Source organism: Lacerta agilis, chromosome 4 (assembly GCF_009819535.1).
Source record: "Lacerta agilis isolate rLacAgi1 chromosome 4, rLacAgi1.pri, whole genome shotgun sequence".
In the NCBI taxonomy this organism is placed as follows: domain Eukaryota; kingdom Metazoa; phylum Chordata; class Lepidosauria; order Squamata; family Lacertidae; genus Lacerta; species Lacerta agilis.
In genome coordinates, this window is record NC_046315.1 from 69,911,880 (window position 1) to 69,929,423 (window position 17,544).

General features: G+C 44.8%; 1 protein-coding gene across 3 annotated transcripts in view; it reads right to left on the bottom strand.

Annotated features, from left to right (window-relative positions):
- LOC117045920 (cohesin subunit SA-2-like) overlaps positions 1 to 16,631 on the bottom strand; it is a 55,540-nt gene extending 38,909 nt beyond the window's left edge. For 2 of the 3 annotated variants that reach the window (XM_033147489.1, XM_033147488.1), the window contains exons 1-10: positions 16,528 to 16,631; positions 14,475 to 14,639; positions 10,805 to 10,966; positions 9,148 to 9,232; positions 7,770 to 7,916; positions 7,587 to 7,683; positions 6,184 to 6,260; positions 5,402 to 5,473; positions 1,722 to 1,926; positions 976 to 1,127 (exon numbers count right to left, since the gene is read on the bottom strand). In XM_033147489.1, the coding sequence (XP_033003380.1) occupies positions 976 to 1,127; positions 1,722 to 1,926; positions 5,402 to 5,473; positions 6,184 to 6,260; positions 7,587 to 7,683; positions 7,770 to 7,916; positions 9,148 to 9,232; positions 10,805 to 10,966; positions 14,475 to 14,518 (1,041 nt within the window). In that variant the 5' untranslated portion in view covers positions 14,519 to 14,639; positions 16,528 to 16,631. The remainder of the gene's footprint in view (positions 1 to 975; positions 1,128 to 1,721; positions 1,927 to 5,401; positions 5,474 to 6,183; positions 6,261 to 7,586; positions 7,684 to 7,769; positions 7,917 to 9,147; positions 9,233 to 10,804; positions 10,967 to 14,474; positions 14,640 to 16,527) is intronic. The other variant, XM_033147491.1, reaches the window with a different exon arrangement.
- Positions 16,632 to 17,544: the final 913 nt, after the last annotated feature.

The following is a 17,544-nucleotide window of genomic DNA, read 5'->3' on the forward strand; positions in this document are numbered from 1 at the left end:
ATTTCCTTGACATATGAAGGGAGGGTGTTCCACAGGGCGGGTGCCACTACCGAGAAGGCCCTCAGCCTGGTTCCCTGTAGCTTCACTTCTCTCAGTGGGGGAACTGCTAGAAGACCCTTGGAGGAGGACCTGAATGATGTGGGTGGAGATGCTCCTTTAGGGAATAGGAGGGCATGCCAAAAAGACAAACCAAGTCATGGCTATGACTAGGGGGTAGTGGCCATCGAAATCCAGAACCATATAACGATCCAACTCCACCTCACAACAAACTGCAGATCAAACAGCATGTGCACACCAGAACTCCAGCCTTGGGAACAGAGCCAGATAAAACTAAAGGCTGGCCACTTTTAGGTGTATGGTTGTAAGTACACATGAATTAGGACTGTAACAATTTTTTTGAAATTAGGAAATCCGCTGCTTGCTAAGCGCTCTGTTTCAATGTGGTAACCACAAGGATTGTTACTGGAAATAGAGGAAGCTTCATTTAGAAACTTTACTTGAGAAAAAAATCCTGTGGTCTTGGGTCCGTCCGTCCCCCGCCCACTGAAGTCACCCATTACCAGGTAAAGTGGTCTGATCACTCACTAAAGCAAAGGCTATTGGATAACTTTGTGATCCTCCACCCAAGTAATCCATGCCTTTCCACACCACAAATACCATCTTGTTTCGGGATTGTCACGCTCCGAGTGAATACACATGACTGGCACATGAGTTTTGAGAGTCTTTAGGGGGCCATGTGCCAGTATTCAATGCAACCTTCACATTCTAGCACCATATTGCAATACGATGAAACAAACAACACTTTGCCAATCAGTTATTCAGAATTCATTTCCTCTCCTTAGATTGGGAGAATAGGAAAACGTTTGGGGTGAGCCGCTCATTGCCAACCACCTCAGATTGAAATCCGGTAACCAGCAATTACAAATGGGCATTTTTACAAACTGTCATCGAATTCCTAGGGGAAATTTCTCCTACCTCTTTTTTCTTCTTCTCTAGCTGGTCCAATCTAGTATTGGTCCTCTTGCCTGTAGTCCTGCTTTTTTCTACCTCGTATAATCTTTCCAGGTTATGCTTGCTGACATCTATACTTACAATGAGGTTTACAAGTGCTGTTAGAAGCTTCATAGCTGGAAACAAAAACAAAACAAAAATCCATATATTTTATGTGATTCAAAAAACTTTGATAATGGTCAGTAGTCATTTTGCTTCGTTGCCTGATCATAACCACGGCTGTGAGTTGTATAATTTGTATTGGTTATGGAATTATTTTCTTTTCTTGGAATAATTTTCTTATTAAGAGTAATGAGTTCTTGGTCCCTTTTTTTACTTAATATTTTGGCAGAGTTTTACTTTACAATACATAATCAGGAACTCCTAATGTGATTAAAAGATGACCGGCGACTACTTTATATATTTGTAAATGTTTATCTTGATGTTTTGCAGTCACTACCGAGTAAACTATACTCTGAAACTTCCCACAATAGTGACCTGAACAGCTGAAATGAGAGATGGGGGGGGGGGGAGAGAATTGGCAAGGTCTGCTTTTCTAACTGCTGCAGTGCTGTGATCGGAGAAGCTGCACCATATGAAATTCAGGCTGACAGGAATAGATCTGCTGACAACCTATCCCTGCCCAAACCCTACACCTTAACCAGCTTCGCCAGTACAAGCTACCAAATGCACTACTTCTGAAAAACCATGACAGGTCCAGTTGTGCATACCTGCTAATGTGCTGGTGTGCCGGAATGCTCTGACCATGGACTCTGCCAGGCCCGAAAGGAGAGAGATGATGGTGTCCATCAAATAGCTGTCATAGAGGATGCTGAACTGACACTGCTGCACCAATACGGAAGTGAAATCACAAAAATTAGCTCTGAACTTCTTCCAGTAGGGCCCTGCCTTGACGAGTGGGTAGTCCTTATCATCCTACAAGAGGTATAAAACAAGTTGTTGTTAATTAAATTTGTATACCGCCCTATACCCATAGGTCTCAGGGTGGTTCACAGGATAAAAACACAATATAAAAACACAAAAAACATAATCAAAATACAGAAACAGAAACAACCCAACAACCCCCTATGACAAAAACTTACCCTACTTATTTATCATCATCATTTATTTGAGTTATTGCCCACCCTTCACCATAAGGTCTCATAACTTCCAAAAGCAGCGGAATGACCAAAAGGGCCCCTGTGGCGATCACACAGGGTCCCCGGACGTTTCACCGTCTATTGATCCCTGTGCCACCACTTTATTTCTCGCTGCCACCAACCAGGCCCTACCTGGTAAAATACTGAGTCCAGTCAGGGTTAAATTGTAACATAAAACCTCTGTTTATTTATTGTAGTTTAACAAGCGTGTGGTTTCATAAACGTTCTCAGTCAATTACAATCATGGGGTGCCTATCCAGACCTATAACTACCTCTCCCTGCTCTCACTCCCTAAACCACCTCTCCGCTTTTTACTTGTCTTCTTAGCCCCTAACTGTTCCTGACTCAGCTTATTCTGCTACACTAACTCAACCTACCCACAAACTCTCTCCCAATTCACTCCCACTCCAACCAACCACCCAACCCGCCAACGAACTCCTCTCGCCTCTCCCAGAGCTGGTTTTATAGTCCCTCTGACTCCACCACCACCACCCCCACCACCCCGGTTCTGACTGGGTAGCCTGTTTAACTATTTCACCTCCAGTGCTCTCATGTGTTAACATCACAGCCCCCTCTGCTGATCTTAACACCAAATACGTTCTGTAAGGAAGGAAGTAATCCTTGACGTTTTTTGGTGCCTACGTCCAACGCTAATGTGAGCACCTTGAATTGGGACTCGGGAACAAACTGAAATCCACAGTGCAGCGGTTTCAAAGCAGATGTTATAGGAATTGTAAACAGGGACCACAGGGAGTAATAATCTGGCTGCTGCATTTTGGACCAGTTGAGGTTCCTGAGTCATCTTCAAGAGTGGTTCCATATACAGTCTGGAAGTTTACAGAGCATGGAGTACAGTGACCAAATGTTTGGGAAATGCATCCAAAAGACAAAAATGTACTGAAGAGTTAGTGATCTGACAAGATTACCCTTCCTGCCTCTGTTCCTTCCCCCAGGTACTGCACAGAATAATACAGTTGTACCTTGGAAGTCGAATGAAATCCATTCCGGAAGTCCGTTCGACTTCCAAAACGTTGAGAAACCAAAGTGCAGCTTCTGATTGACTGCAGGAAGTTCCTGCAGCCAATCGGAAGCCCCGTCAGACGTTAGGCTTCCAAAAATAGTTCGCAAACTGGAACAGTCACTTCCGGGTTTGCGGCGTTTGGGAGCCAAAACATTCAAGAACTAAGATGTTTGAAAACCAAGGTAGGACTGTACTGTACAGGAGATCAGCACTGTGCTAGAAGGATCCTCTGGTCACGACATTTTGTAAGAGTGTACAGTGGTACCCCGCAAGACGAAATTAATTCGTTCCGCAAGACTTTTCGTCTTGCGGAAATTTCGTCTTGCGAGGCACCGTTTCCGATAGGAACGCATTAAAATTTAATTAATGCGTTCCTATGGGGAAAAAAGTCCGGGGGCCCCTTCCGACCGTCACCGGAGCCTCGCCGCGCCGTGTTTTAAAGCTACAGGGAGTGAACAGCAGCACTGCTGTTCGCTCCTTGCAGCTTTAAAACGTGGCGCGATGAGGCTCCGGTGGGGAGAGGCGGCGTCGGATCGCGCACGGCCATCCAAAATGGCGGCGCAATCCCACTCTGCCCCCCCCCGCGCACCGGAGCCTCGCCGCGCCGTGTTTTAAAGCTGCAGGGAGCCAACAGCAGCACTCCTGTTCGCTCCCTGCAGCTTTAAAACGTGGTGCCGCGCCATTACAGGGAGCTGTAAAGGCTTACCTTTTTCTCCGGTCGGGAGGGGTGTTGTGCATCGCATCCATCTTGGATCGACTGTGCATGTCTGGAGATCGCAGACATGCACAGTCGATCCAAGATGGATCGGGTCCATCTTGGATCGACTGTGCATGTCTGGAGATCGCAGACATGCACAGTCGATCCAAGATGGACGCGATGCACAACACCCCTCCCGACCGGAGAAAAGGGTAAGCCTTTACAGCTCCCTGTAATGGCGCGGCACCGCGTTTTAAAGCTGCAGGGAGCGAACAGGAGTGCTGCTGTTGGCTCCCTGCAGCTTTAAAACACGGCGCGACGAGGCTCCGGTGCGCGGGGGGGGCGGAGTGGGATCGCGCCGCCATTTTGGATGGCCGTGCGCGATCCGACGCCGCCCCCCCGCGCACCGGATCCGCGTCGCGCCGCGTTTTAAAGCTGCAAGGAGCGAACAGCAGCACTCCCTGCAGCTTTAAAACACGGCGGGGCAAGGCTCCGGGGGGCGGGGGGGATCGCGCCGCCATTTTGGATGGCCGTGCGCGATCCGACGCCGCCCCCCGCGCACCGGATCCGCGCCGCGCCGCGTTTTAAAGCTGCAAGGAGCGAACAACAGCACTCCCTGCAGCTTTAAAACACGGCGGGGCGAGGATCCGGTGCTTACAGTGGTACCTCGCCAGACGAATTCGTCTTGCGAAAAAGAGCCATAGACGAATTCGTCTCGCGAGTCAACTAAAAACTCGCAAAACCCTTTCGTTTTGCGAGTTTTTCGTTGTGCGAGGCATTCGTCTTGCGGGGTACCACTGTATTCCATAGTTTAACTACTTCCGATTTTCAGCTTCACTAGATAAACTCAAGTTCTAGTGCTATGAGCAAGAGGAAAGCTTCTCCCCATCCACTTCTGATGCACACGGAATTCTGTGCAAGTTACTTTCCATGCACAGAACTAATATGGCTGAAAGTCAGCCCAAGCGGCAGCTGCCACATTAGACACAGCCCTCATCATCAGCTCGGAGGACTACACTGGCTTCAGGCTTCAGCACTGGAACACTACTTCCCACATTTTCCTCTTCCCTGCACTCTGATGGCTGAGGGTAGCAGTCTGATCCAGGAATATAAACAAAGGAGCACTGCCTAGGTCTTAGTTTCGCAACAATCCTCACTGATTGTCCGTGTGTTGCCTCCTTGCATGAAGGGCATTCTGGACTATTTGGTTAAAGGGAAGAGAGCTGAAGGGTGGTATGCAACTCAGTAGAAAGAGGAAGCAGGAGACATTGCTAATAATTCTGCAAAACGGGTAATAAATGAATAACCAGAGCACTCCTGTTGGGAGTTTTACACATCGCAAAACTGGCTTCTGCTCACAGGAAGACCTCGGAATCAGTTTTGGGGCAGGTAAAGATTCTAAATGCGAAAAAGCACCCTTGCTGAAGCTTGATCTGGCCTGTACTGGATAGGATACACCCTGGGAACCCCCGGTACCCTATCATAAGTTCCAATGGAAGAGAGGCAGAATATAAAAGAAATGCAAAGCATTACCATATCCACTGGCCAAGTAACCGTCAAGATCCAGGGATAGGCCATGAACTTTTTATACTGCAATCCAGTTGCCTACAAGATAGAGAGAGGCAAAACAGAACTGAAGCAACAGCATTGCTAAACAAATCTAATTGACAGGAATAAACAAGCACAGTAAAACCTCATGTGCAAAGCTGCATGCAATAGCTACTTGTGCACAGTGCAACACCAACAAAGCTACGGATCTGGGTGACTGCACAAAGCTTTCATTCCTTTGAGAGTAACAGTGGGATCAGATGCTGTTATCCTTGTGCCAAGTTGATACCCACTGTAGCACATAATACCTCCCCCTCCACAATCACGTATTTTCGCCTGAAAAGCAAAATATATGGATCTGCCTTCTGCACAGGCATACAGACCCTATGTTTGTACTCCTGCAGCATGAGCAGTTAACCATTTTGTCAACTGGGAAGCTGGTTTAATATATGACAATGTTCCGAACTGGCAAACACAGTTTCCCAGTTTGGACAAAACATAAAACTGTGTTTAATTAGATACTTCCAAGTTTAGATATTGCATCATTTCTTTTGAGAAGCATTATATTTATTAATGGGAAGTTATATAAAATTAAACAGTGTTTTTATGGTTTAAGGTTGTTGTTAAACCACTATGATATAGTTATACAATGCAGCGGTGAGTGTATGTACGTATCTATCTATTTACAAAATAAACAATTTAAGACTTTTGAATAAGCTTATCAAAAGTCAGCAGCTTAAAAGTGTTCTCATAGAAGCAGAACCAACCTCATCAAATGTCTCTGTCATTTTCTGCATCACGTCGCAATTCTGCGAACTTTGGAACATCTCTGCCGTAACCATTCCTACATAAGTAACCACAGAAATAAAAATTTAACTGAACAAAGTATGCCAGCATAGAGACAAACTCTATTTTAAAACTAGGTTTCTGAATATACATTACTCTAAAAGCCAGGAATTCCTTCCTGGGTTTGGGAAGGAAGCACAAGGGCTCCAAGAACCTTGCCAGAGTCCTCATGCCTCCTTTCCCAAACTCCAGCACCAGGGAACCTGTGATCACAGCTTTCTGTGCATGGGGTGTGTGTGTAAATAAATAAATGGAGAGTGGGTGTCCTCCGCCCTTCATTTATCAATGTGTTTTTCCCCCACCCATGCAAAGCTGTGATCATGTATGTGACATAAGCACAAGATGCAAAATACCTGTAATAATATTTCTAGCCAGTCAGGATGTGGAGGAGAGGAAAGTGAGGTGTGCGCAAATGCAACACTTTTTTGGGTCTCAGATGGGGATGTGAAGGCCTAGGGGGAAAACTAGACGGAAATGGAAATGGAGAGAGGGAGTCCCAATTGTTCCAAGTTTCCCCCCTCCCGGCTTTCATATCTCTAGTCCTAGGCTCATTCCAATCCATGCTTGCAGTAGCGGGCCATCAGTGTGGACCATGGTTACTTACCTGGTTTTCTGATGCGTTAAGTTGCTGCCAGTAACCAACAAGGAGAGAGGAAAGGCAGCAGAGAGGTCACTGTGGTGTTGGTGCAGTGGCATAGCTGCTACCCCTGCACCATGCCAGCCTCCCTGCCACATTGCCCCACTCCCTCTCTGTTACTGGCAGTCAACTCCACCTAAGCAACACTGCCCCACCCTACAGGGTATAACCATATGCACACAGGCTAAAACTAAGAATAGCTAATGTAGTGCCATCTAGGTATTTCTAAACTCCCAGGATCACTGATCCTGCTTGCTGGGGTTGGTGGAAGCTGCTCTCTTACAACATCTGGAGGCACCGTACAGCCTCCCTCTGTGCTAAAAAATACAACAGTTCAGCGTTTCATGTGAATACAGCCAATATTTGTAACTTTCCACACCTCATTTTAAATGTGTGACTTGTTCTCCTACCACTGGTTAAGACAGCTTTTAAACACAACTATTTGTACTGGTGGTTATGCTCATCTATTTATTTTCTCCACTTCTTCTTCTTCTTCTTCTCTGCATTTCTACTCTACCTTTCTGCATCCACAGCTCTAAATTCAGAACCTGAGTTGTATGGAATAGCCACATCGTAGCAAATGCATGCCAGATTATGAATTAAGAGGATCCCCAAACAGGAATTAGCTTCACAAACACACACACAAAAAAATATTTGCCCTCAGAAAGCATGGAAATAAAAATTTACCTTGGCAACCTGAGCACTGGATGAAGAAGTTGATGAGATCCAGAAGTGCCACATCTCGATCGTTTTTGTAGGCTTCAATCCAGTCATCCACCACAGACTGAACCAGATTGCAAAAAGGCAACAGATTAAAAAACTAGAAACAGACAGTATCAAACTCTCGCATAACCCTGGAAGCTGATGTACCTGCATAGCGCTTTTGCCCATGATGACCACCTCAAACAAGGTAACCGCTTCAACCACTTCTCCATTTTGCAGCTGGTTTGACCGTCTACCACCTGAAGGGGGTGTTCTTCTGTTTTCACACTGTTCTCGGATTTTTCTTTTACCTCTCTACAGCAATAAAGCATTAAGTGGCTATATGAATGAGCTATCACGGGTCACAGTCAGAAATTTCACCTTATTTTAAATCACTCAAAACACAATGCCCCTCTATCATTTCTGAAGCTAGAGGTCCCTGTTCAGACACAGGGACTCATGCTAACATCTTTACATGGTAGGAGTTAGGACTGTGGTGCTTAGCATGTGCTCTCCAAATGAAGATTGTAACCATGCGTCCAAATGCCTGAAATCATGCCCACACACTCAGAAATCAAATGGAACAGTCTACCTCAGGAGGTTGTGGACTCTCCTTGCTTGGAGGTTTTTAAGCAGAGGTCGGAAGACCATCTGTCATGGATGCTTTAGCTGAGTTTCCTGCATTGCAGGGGGTTGGACTAGAATTCAGTGGTGGCCAAAATTGGCCCTCCAGCTGTTTTGGGACTGCAACTCCCATCATCCCTAGCTAACAGGACCAGTGGTCAGGGATGATGGAAATTATAGTCCCAAAACAGCTGGAGGGCCACCACTGGACTTGATGAACCTTGGGGTCCCTTCTAACTCTACAATTCTATGATTCTATGGTGAACAGGCATGTGTCAAAACAAAATAAAAAATAAAAAAATTCCTTCCAGTAGCACCTTAGAGACCAACTAAGTTTGTTCTTGGTATGAGCTTTCATGTGCATGCACACTTCTTCAGATACATGTGTCATGTGTCATGTGTCAAGTCAGCCATCCCTTGCGGATTAAATTCACTTACATTTTATGCAACCTAATAGCAAATAATTTCAACTGCATATACTTCAATTAGAGGGAAAGTGCAGAATCATAAAAGTAGTGATGAAACAATGGGGCATCGAGTCCAATTCCTTGCCCTTTCTTTCTTTCTTTCCTTCTTTCTCTCTCTCTCTCTCTCTCTCCCCCCCCCCAAATGTGTGAATGTCTGGAAATTCATTGGTGAATGATGACACTCTGTGACACTCAGAATTCATTTATGTATACCTAAAATTGTAAAGCGGGGAGAGATCTATTTATGGGCATGCACAAATACCAACGGAGATTGTGTGTGTTGGTATGGGACTACTGACATAAAACAGTTTGGGACAATAAAAATCATTCATGAAGAATCAACTGTATACCCAATCTAACCCTAAGTTATGCGTACTATACAACAATGAGATCCAGGGAAGCAATTTCCTTCTCCTGTCCACTTAGTGAAATTATTGAACGTAACAGAAACTTACAAAAGTTTTAACATTGCCATTTCTCAAGCAGCTGCCGTTCTGCACTGTAGATTCAGAGACAACCTCCTCGTGGATCCCATTTTCTCTGAGTCATTAGAAAAAGAAAGATCGTTTGAAGAAAGAGAGCAATCTCTATTGAGTTGCGGACTTTAAGAACTGTTATCCTAGAGTCCCCTCCACACATCCTTTATTTTGTGCATTCGTGATTATTAATGCTCCTGACGGTCTCAAGGTAGTTATATGTGATGCTTCTTTCAATACTGTTTGTGCCTGTAAAAGTTCTGGGGTGACATACAGCTTTGTTTGCAATCAGTGCACGTTCCTGTTGAAATCCTTAACTTTTCATACCATAAATATTCCAGGGGTATGTGTCCTATTTCTGTCACACTCTAGTGCAAGAGTGCCCCATCCAGATGGCAATAATAAGGTAACATGGTGAAAGCATCACAGAACAACCAATCAAGTTGAATGATGTGCACAGAGTCTAGTACAAATCCACTGACAACAAACCACTGTTACACCAATGACATGTTGCAGAATATACCCACTAAAAAAAATCACCTATCTGAAGGGATGATAAAGCTGCAATCCTATAGAATTATTTGGGAATAACTAAGTTCTGATGAACTCAAGTTCATCAGAACTTAATTATTCCCAAATAATTGAACAGGACTGCAGCTTTATCATCCCTCCAGATAGACAGATAGATAGATCCTATATATACAGTCATACCTCGAGTTACGGCCGCTTCAGGTTGTGCATTTTCGGGTTGCACACCGCACCAAACCCGGAAGTACCGGAACGGGTTACTTTCAGGTTTCGGCGCTTTGTGCATGCGAAGAAGTGCTGAATCGCAACCTGCCCATGCACAGACGCAGCACTGCGGGTTGCGAACACAGCAGGTTGCGGCCGTGCCTCCTGCACGGACCACATTCGCAACCCGAGCGTCCATTGTATAGGATTGCACTGTAAGGCTCTTTTGAGGACCAAGTTGCTATTTAAGCTGACTCAAACCCCTGAAAGGAAATGCAGAATATTAAGAGCTAACATTTTACAGTCATACCTCAGGTTGCGTTCGCTTCGGGTTGCGTTTTTTCGGGTTGTGAACGCAGCAACTCCAGAAGTGTTTACTTCCAGGTTTCGCTGTGCGCGTTCTGCGGTCACGCATGCACAGAAGAGCGATATTGTGCTTCTGTGCATGCGCAAATGCACCACTCGGGTTACAGACTTTTTGGGGTGCGAACAGCACCCCGGAATGGATCGGGTCTGTAACCCACGGTACCACTGTATCAGGGGGTTTTTTTTCCTTTCAAAAAATTGCTCTTCTTTTTACAGGGCAAGCATATTAGTTGTCTTGTGTAGCTGCAACTACAGGCAACAAAGGCCCAAACTACACGTTACACAGAAGTCACAACTTCTTATGAATGAAAAGCAACTGCAGGAAACTGCGATCAGGAGCAAAGGGGATGCTAAACCCCTTCCCTTCCTGCTTTTTGTCCATTAAAAATTCCCAGCAGTCACTTTTTTCCCCCATGAAGAAAAAGATTTATGTTCCCGTATCATTTTCCCCATGGGAGACAAAACAGCTTCGAGAGCGGGTGTGAAATCCAAAGTAGCACAAGCGGGCATCTGCTTGCACAACAGAACTTCAACTTACTCTTCTCCCCCTGCAGGCCCCTGCTTGCACTCCCCCAAAATCTGATCCGTAAGGTTCGGGGACTGTCCAGAACAGATTTTGGAGACACATACGGATGGAGAAGAAGCTAAACTGGAAGTCCCATTGCACGTGTTGATTTCTGTTGGATGGTGCCCAGCATTTCTTAAACAGACAAAAAGCAAAAGATGTCAGGGTTAAGCAGTCACTCTACCACTTCCACTTTTTATTCATAACTAGCTGACCCAGCCACACATTGCTGTGGCTCATTTTGTGAAATGGAAAAGGAAGATGTAAAAGAGAAAGCGCATGCCTCCCCACAGCTTCTCCCGTTGAACTCCCGCCTGCCTCCTCTCCGTATTTCCCATTTTTGCCTGCCTCCCCACAGCTTAACCCATAGAACTTCTGCCTGCATCCTGTCTTTGTCCCGTTTTGCCTGCCTCCCCACAGCTTCCACTGTTGAACTTCCGCCTGCCTCCTCTCTGTATTTCCCCATTTTTGCCTGCCTCCCCACAGCTTCTCCTGTTGAACTTCCACCTGCCTCCTCTCAGTCTTTCCCCGTTTTCGCCTTCCTCCCCACAGCATCTCCCGTTGAACTTCCGCCTGCCTCCTGTTTGTCTTTCCCCCCGTTTTTGCCTTCCTCCCCACAGCTTATCCCGTTGAACTCTCGCCTGGCACCTCTCCGTCTCCCCCCGCCCCGCTTTCGCCTGCCTCACAACAGCTTCTCCTGTTGTACTCCTGTGGTGTGATTTGTTTGCCACCCCCGCACTCTCCCTGGTCACCCCAAAACTGTGTTGCTTACTGTTGTATAATTGCAAATGGAGCAGCCTGAGGCAAGGAGTTGTCTTTGCGGCGGCAGTTGAAGCGTGTATCGGCCACTCCCCTGCCAGCAGCCTATTGGCTGAGCTGACCTCAAGTTCCGCTCCCCCTCCCTCCCTGTCTGTTGTTCCATAGCGTGCTGCGTTTTACGTCCACTGGAGGGCGCTATGGTTTTTTTGTACAAAATCGCATTTTTAGGTTTGATAGGTGTGGTTTTTCTTCAATGTAAGTACATCAGATCCTTTCCATATGCCCAAGGAATGTTGTGTCCAAATTTGAACGGAATTGGTCAAGCGGTTACGGAGAAAGGTGGAGGCAAGTGAACACCCAGCTTCACCGTTTATATATATATAGAGAGATATAAATAAACAGGAAACTGTTCACATATTTCCTTTGTAACATCTAGTCTGTTGCATACTATGAAACCATGTCAATGACGCCACTTTGAAATTCACTATACCCTAAAGTTTTTTGGGGGGTTAAATACCGTAATCCCAATCACAGAAACTTTGTTGGTCTACCTTATTAAAACAAAACAAACCTATCCTTTTGTCAAGTGCATTAGACTTCTACAAAAATTTCCCAACCTCTGCATGGACGAACACACAGGCTAGCTTACTAGTTTGGGCTTGTGCTGTCTATTAAAACGAAGAAAGAAATAGCAAATCCACACACTACCTTCCTCACTCAAGTTAGCATTAATACATGCCAATGATTCACATGACTTTTTACCCTAGCTTTCCTCACTTCTTCCAGGAGAGGCTGTTCCAATATGGTGAATGGAGCACGGCCTCACCAACCTCAGTCTGCCCTCAGCTAGCCCCCAACCTGTCTACCTTCTTTCTTAAAAATGTCACCTTCCACCCTTAGTCTATGTGACATCCTTATAGAACTCAGCGGAGGTGAAGATGGGTGTAAAACTAACATTAGTTCACCCTGCCTTGTTGATGAATTTTGGAAGACAGTTGGTAGTTCACCACACCTCAACCAGTGTGATGTATCAGACAAGCATGCAGTGCCCCAGGAGAGTCTTTAGAGATTATCTGCTCCCAGCAGAACAGTTTCCTCAAGAGTCCCCAGTTAAGGGGGAAACTCCTCTACCATACAGCTCAAAGTAACAAAGTGATTGTTGCCTCCAGGCGCAAGACAAAGCTAAACACTACTATCTACCATATACTGCCCCTTCTGGTCTTTGAACAGATCCACAAACACTATCACCATGCTATCTAACATTGCTGTGTTAAAAAAAACAACCAGCCTCTTCCTCTGATTATCAGAGATTCAGAGTCGGACCCTAGAACAAGGATGTAATGAAATACATGCCCTACAGACTATTATTCCAGTTACAGGTAGGTAGCCATGTTGGTCTGCCATAGTCAAAACAAAATAAAAAATTCCTTCCAGTAGCACTAAGTTTGTTCTTGGTACGAGCTCTCGTGTGCATGCACACTTCTTCAGATACAGACTATTATGATACAGTACACACTTCTTCAGATACAGACTATTATGTCTGCCTCTACGTTCCTGAACCAATGGGAGGGTGAATGATTCAGCAAGTCATACACTCAACCTTGCTGGTGTTGATAGGGTAACTCAGTGCACCTGCCACTCTTATCTCAGAGCATCCAGCAAGCATAGGGGATGTGCTAACTCAAGACATGGGCCAAGCACTGTGTAATTTAACCCACTGTTCACATTACACCAAGATGCCAGTCATTGGTTCTGACTCTGTGTATCATTGGCCTCCTTGTCCAATGAGCACCAGTCACCACTACTTCTGCCCACCCACATGCAACTTTACAGGTTACGTATGTCTCCAAGCAAGAAGTGCTTACATGCTTTGCAGCTATTCAATCAAAGCAAAATAAGAGGGTGTACACTTTACGTCGGGGGGGGGGGGGGGCAGGGCGGGTATTTAACCCTCCATCCCTAAATCAGTCTCTAGCTTCCTTTAACCTGTGCTTCACAAACTAAACATACAAACACAAGTCTAAGCAGGGGTCAGCAACCCATAGGCCACATCTGGCTCACCAATGCTTTTCTTCCTATTTGTACAGAATGTGCTGCTGCTGTCTGAAGGAGAAGTGGGAGGAAATGCTTGTGACGGGGGAAAGGCTTTGCAAAGTAGGTGTAGCCTATAAGACGCCTGCTGCCTTCTTCCAAGTTAAAAAAAACCTGTCATACCAGGCCAAAAGTTAGGGTAAAATAGTCCCATAACCAAAATCAAGTGGTTCAGCTTCCATTGAACCTTGACCCAAATGCAGGGTACCCAGAAAAAGTTGGAGAGCAACACTGCATGAGCCAGCCATGCCGAGCTAGAGTTTGTGGCTAACTGTTGCTGGGAACACAAACCATGGTCTCAACTTACAAATCTATAGGCAAACTGTGGTTTAAAGGCCACCTGATTACTACCATTTTGCATTTGGTCAGCACTCCACTTTTTATGGAGGTACCTGCAGAAACTACTTTTCACTTCACTCAATTTCCGAGTCAGTTCTGATGATCTGTCAATTCAGACATTATACTCAACTTTGGGGTTTTCCTGGCAACCCTACATTATACTAACCAAGCCTTCTCCAACCTGGTGTTATATTTTATCCTAGCTGATTCCTTCTTATTTTAACTCTGATCCTATTAAGTTTTGCTGCTGTTAAATGTTAAGATACATTAAACATGAAACTATATAATTGTATTATATTAAAATTATAAACTGGCAAGCAACATTTTTAGTGTATGAGCACACGCACACCACTCCACACCACTAAAAACAACAACAACAACAGGAAACATGTGCCGTAAACTTCTCAATAAAAACAACGAGATAAGTTCTGTATGCTACTGTCAAAAGTCTTACTTGTGATTGGGGAGATTAGCAACGGAATTGGGCTCTGCTATCATTTTCGCTGCATCCTCTCAGCAGCACAGAAAGCAAGTCACTCTGATCAGACGCTTCATCGTGAAAAATATATGCAGCAGCAATTCAAATTCATTTTCTTCAGCTCTCCTCAGAACAGCAGAACTGTGCATTTAAAAAAAAAGCAGACAATACATACCATAAAATTACAATTAGAGTTGTTCAGAGCAGTTCGAAAATACAACAGTAAATTTATATTTTAGCAACATGGCTAAGAGGAGAATCTAATTGGCATTACTTACAATCCCACAAGACAAAAGTCGCTGAAATAGCAGTTTTGAAGACTAGCCATCATTCAACATGCAGTATGCAATCTTTTGTGTTACACGGAAATCATTCTTGAAACATAACCAGAGATTACACTGTTTCTCAACGTTTCTCAACATTATTGTGTCAATCATTCATTTATTTCATTTGCATGCCACTCTTCCACAAGAAAAATCCTGCTCAAAGCGGCTTACAACAAAGAAACAGGAATGCATTTCTCCCAGGCCTTTGGCTAAGTGGGAGGGCTACTGTTTTTGTTTGATACTATGTTGTGTATTTTTGTGTTCTTATATTGTAAGCTGCCCCTGTGATCCTCAGAGGAAGGACAGCATAAAAATTAAATAAATAAATTTTAAAATTGAGACAAACACTACAAAACCATTTCATAGTAACATAGCAACAATTTCATAACATAGTATGTTATAGTAAAACAGTAAGGTATTCTTCATAGATACTTTGTATCTTAAGACTGGAGTGGTGGTACAGTGTTACCTTGGTTTATAAACTTAATCCATTCCGGATGTCCGTTCTTAAACCAAAGCATTCTTAAACCAAGGTGTGCTTTCCCATAGCAGCAGGGGACTCGATTTACAAATAGAACACACTCAACAGGAAGCGGAACATGTTCTGCTTCCAAGGCAAAGTTCACAAACCCAAACACCTACTTCTGGGTTTGCAGAGTTCTTAATCCAAGTTGTTCATAAACTAAGCTGTTCTAAACTGTTGTAGCACAGCAACTAGGAGACTAGGTTATGAATCTGTTCAAATCTCACTAGGTGAACTATCTCCCCGCACCGACCTCCAGCTCTACGTACCTTTGTTGGGCTGTGTGCATGCCACACATTAAAAGGGCATGACATCCCCCAGAGTATCCTGAGGGCTGTAGTTTTCTAAGAATGTTATGAATTACCAGGATACTTTAAGGAAGTCAGGTGCTTTTAATATCCCTTTAGGATTGGCATGAGATTAGTGGTTGGGGCCGAAATTGAGTGTGACCAACCCCACAACCTTGCATGCAACCTTGCACAACACACTGGCAAACATCCCTCAACTGATCCAGGTAGACCAGCTGTAATCTGCTTATTAGCCCCACTTCACACACCAAATGAGAAATCTGATGAAGGAAAGAAAGCCATTTGTATCCTGATCTGGGCACCTCAGCACATGTCTGCTTTTTATCATTTTTATTTTTTGCCATCATTGCCAAAATGAACAAGGTCTTGGACTGCAGAACAATGTGCTTAATTAGGCTTTCAAGGTTGCTTAAGGATAACAACTAAACAATGTGCATGAATGCAGGAAAGCACTATACAAAGTTCAGTATTATTATGCATTGAAGTTTGAAGTCACAGGGAGCCCACCTGTGGGAAAAATTTGATTGGTAATACCGTACATTTGGGACAGACGTAAGAAAATGTTTCTCCACATAGGGTGTAATCAAGGCACCACATGTACACCACCCTGTGTTCCATGAAGGAAGAAAGGTGCTAAATAGAATAAAAAGTAAACATGTGGTTACGATGACCACAGGCTAAGATGTCTTTAAAAGCTGATTAGGGCTAAATCCTCAAGGATAGAGGTTTCATGCCACTAAATAGTTACGAGAGCAGGCTGGCAATAGCCAGCGAGACTGATCACCTTCATAGGCCTGCCTATTAGATGCACCTGCCTGCAGGAAAGCTGGCCTAGATAGGCCTTTTGTCTGATCCAACAGGTTTCTTCTTACCTCCTTAATTCCTATGGAAATTCTCCAAGTCACTGTCTTTCAACCTAATGTGCCTCAGAAGGTTGTTGTGCAGATAAAATGGGGAACAGAGAACCCTGTACCTTTGAGTTCCTTGGGAGGAAAAAGGTGGCGGATAAAGAAAAAAAGAAAGAACATTTCACCAGTGGCGCAATGACAAAATTCATTCTACATCTACTTCCTTTGAAACCGTTGCTTTGTGCATTAAGAAATATAATACACAGAAGAAAGAGATTGGTATATAAATATAATTTAACAAAGAGAAATCAATCCCCTTTTAAAAAAGAGAGCTTTTAAAAGGTACCGGTGGGGTGGAGAGAAACCTACAGCTGTTTAGAATAGGACATATAATTCAGGAAAGGAAACCTTTTTACAGTTATCATGACTGCAGCTCAGGTAGAAGTACAACCCAAATACAGATTATTATTATTATTTTTATACCCCGCCCATCTGGCTAGGTTTCCCCAGCCAGGGCAAAGGAAAGTATGTTCGTAGGAAGGTGCAAGGCAAGATTTGGATGCAAAGAAGATATTCCCAAACAACAAGATGAGATTGTCGTCATTTTGCAAGTCCTGTGTCCTTAACCACACCAGAAAATCAACAGGTACATATTTCACACGGGGTAAGTGGGTGGGAGCGGCCGGAACAGGGGGGGGGGGGGAGTTCCATCGGCTGAATTCCTGCCGTTAGCAAACTCCCACCGAACCTTTAAGCAAACGGATGGCCACCCCAAAGGAAAGAGAACGCGGAGAGACTGAGAAGTGGAGCAGAGCGCAAAGAAGCGGGAGGAGCAGGAGAAAGGAAGAGAAATTCAGAAAGGGACCTTGCAAAGAGACGAAAAGGGGCGCCGACCGAGAACGCGGTGAGTAGCGCGCGCGCGCAGCGTTGCGCAAGCGCGGCCCTCCTCAGCCCGGACTCTATCTATCTACCCGCCCGCGCCCCCCTACCCTTCTGTTGGCCGACAACAGCCCAGGCGAAGGCCCGGTTCTGACACGGGCG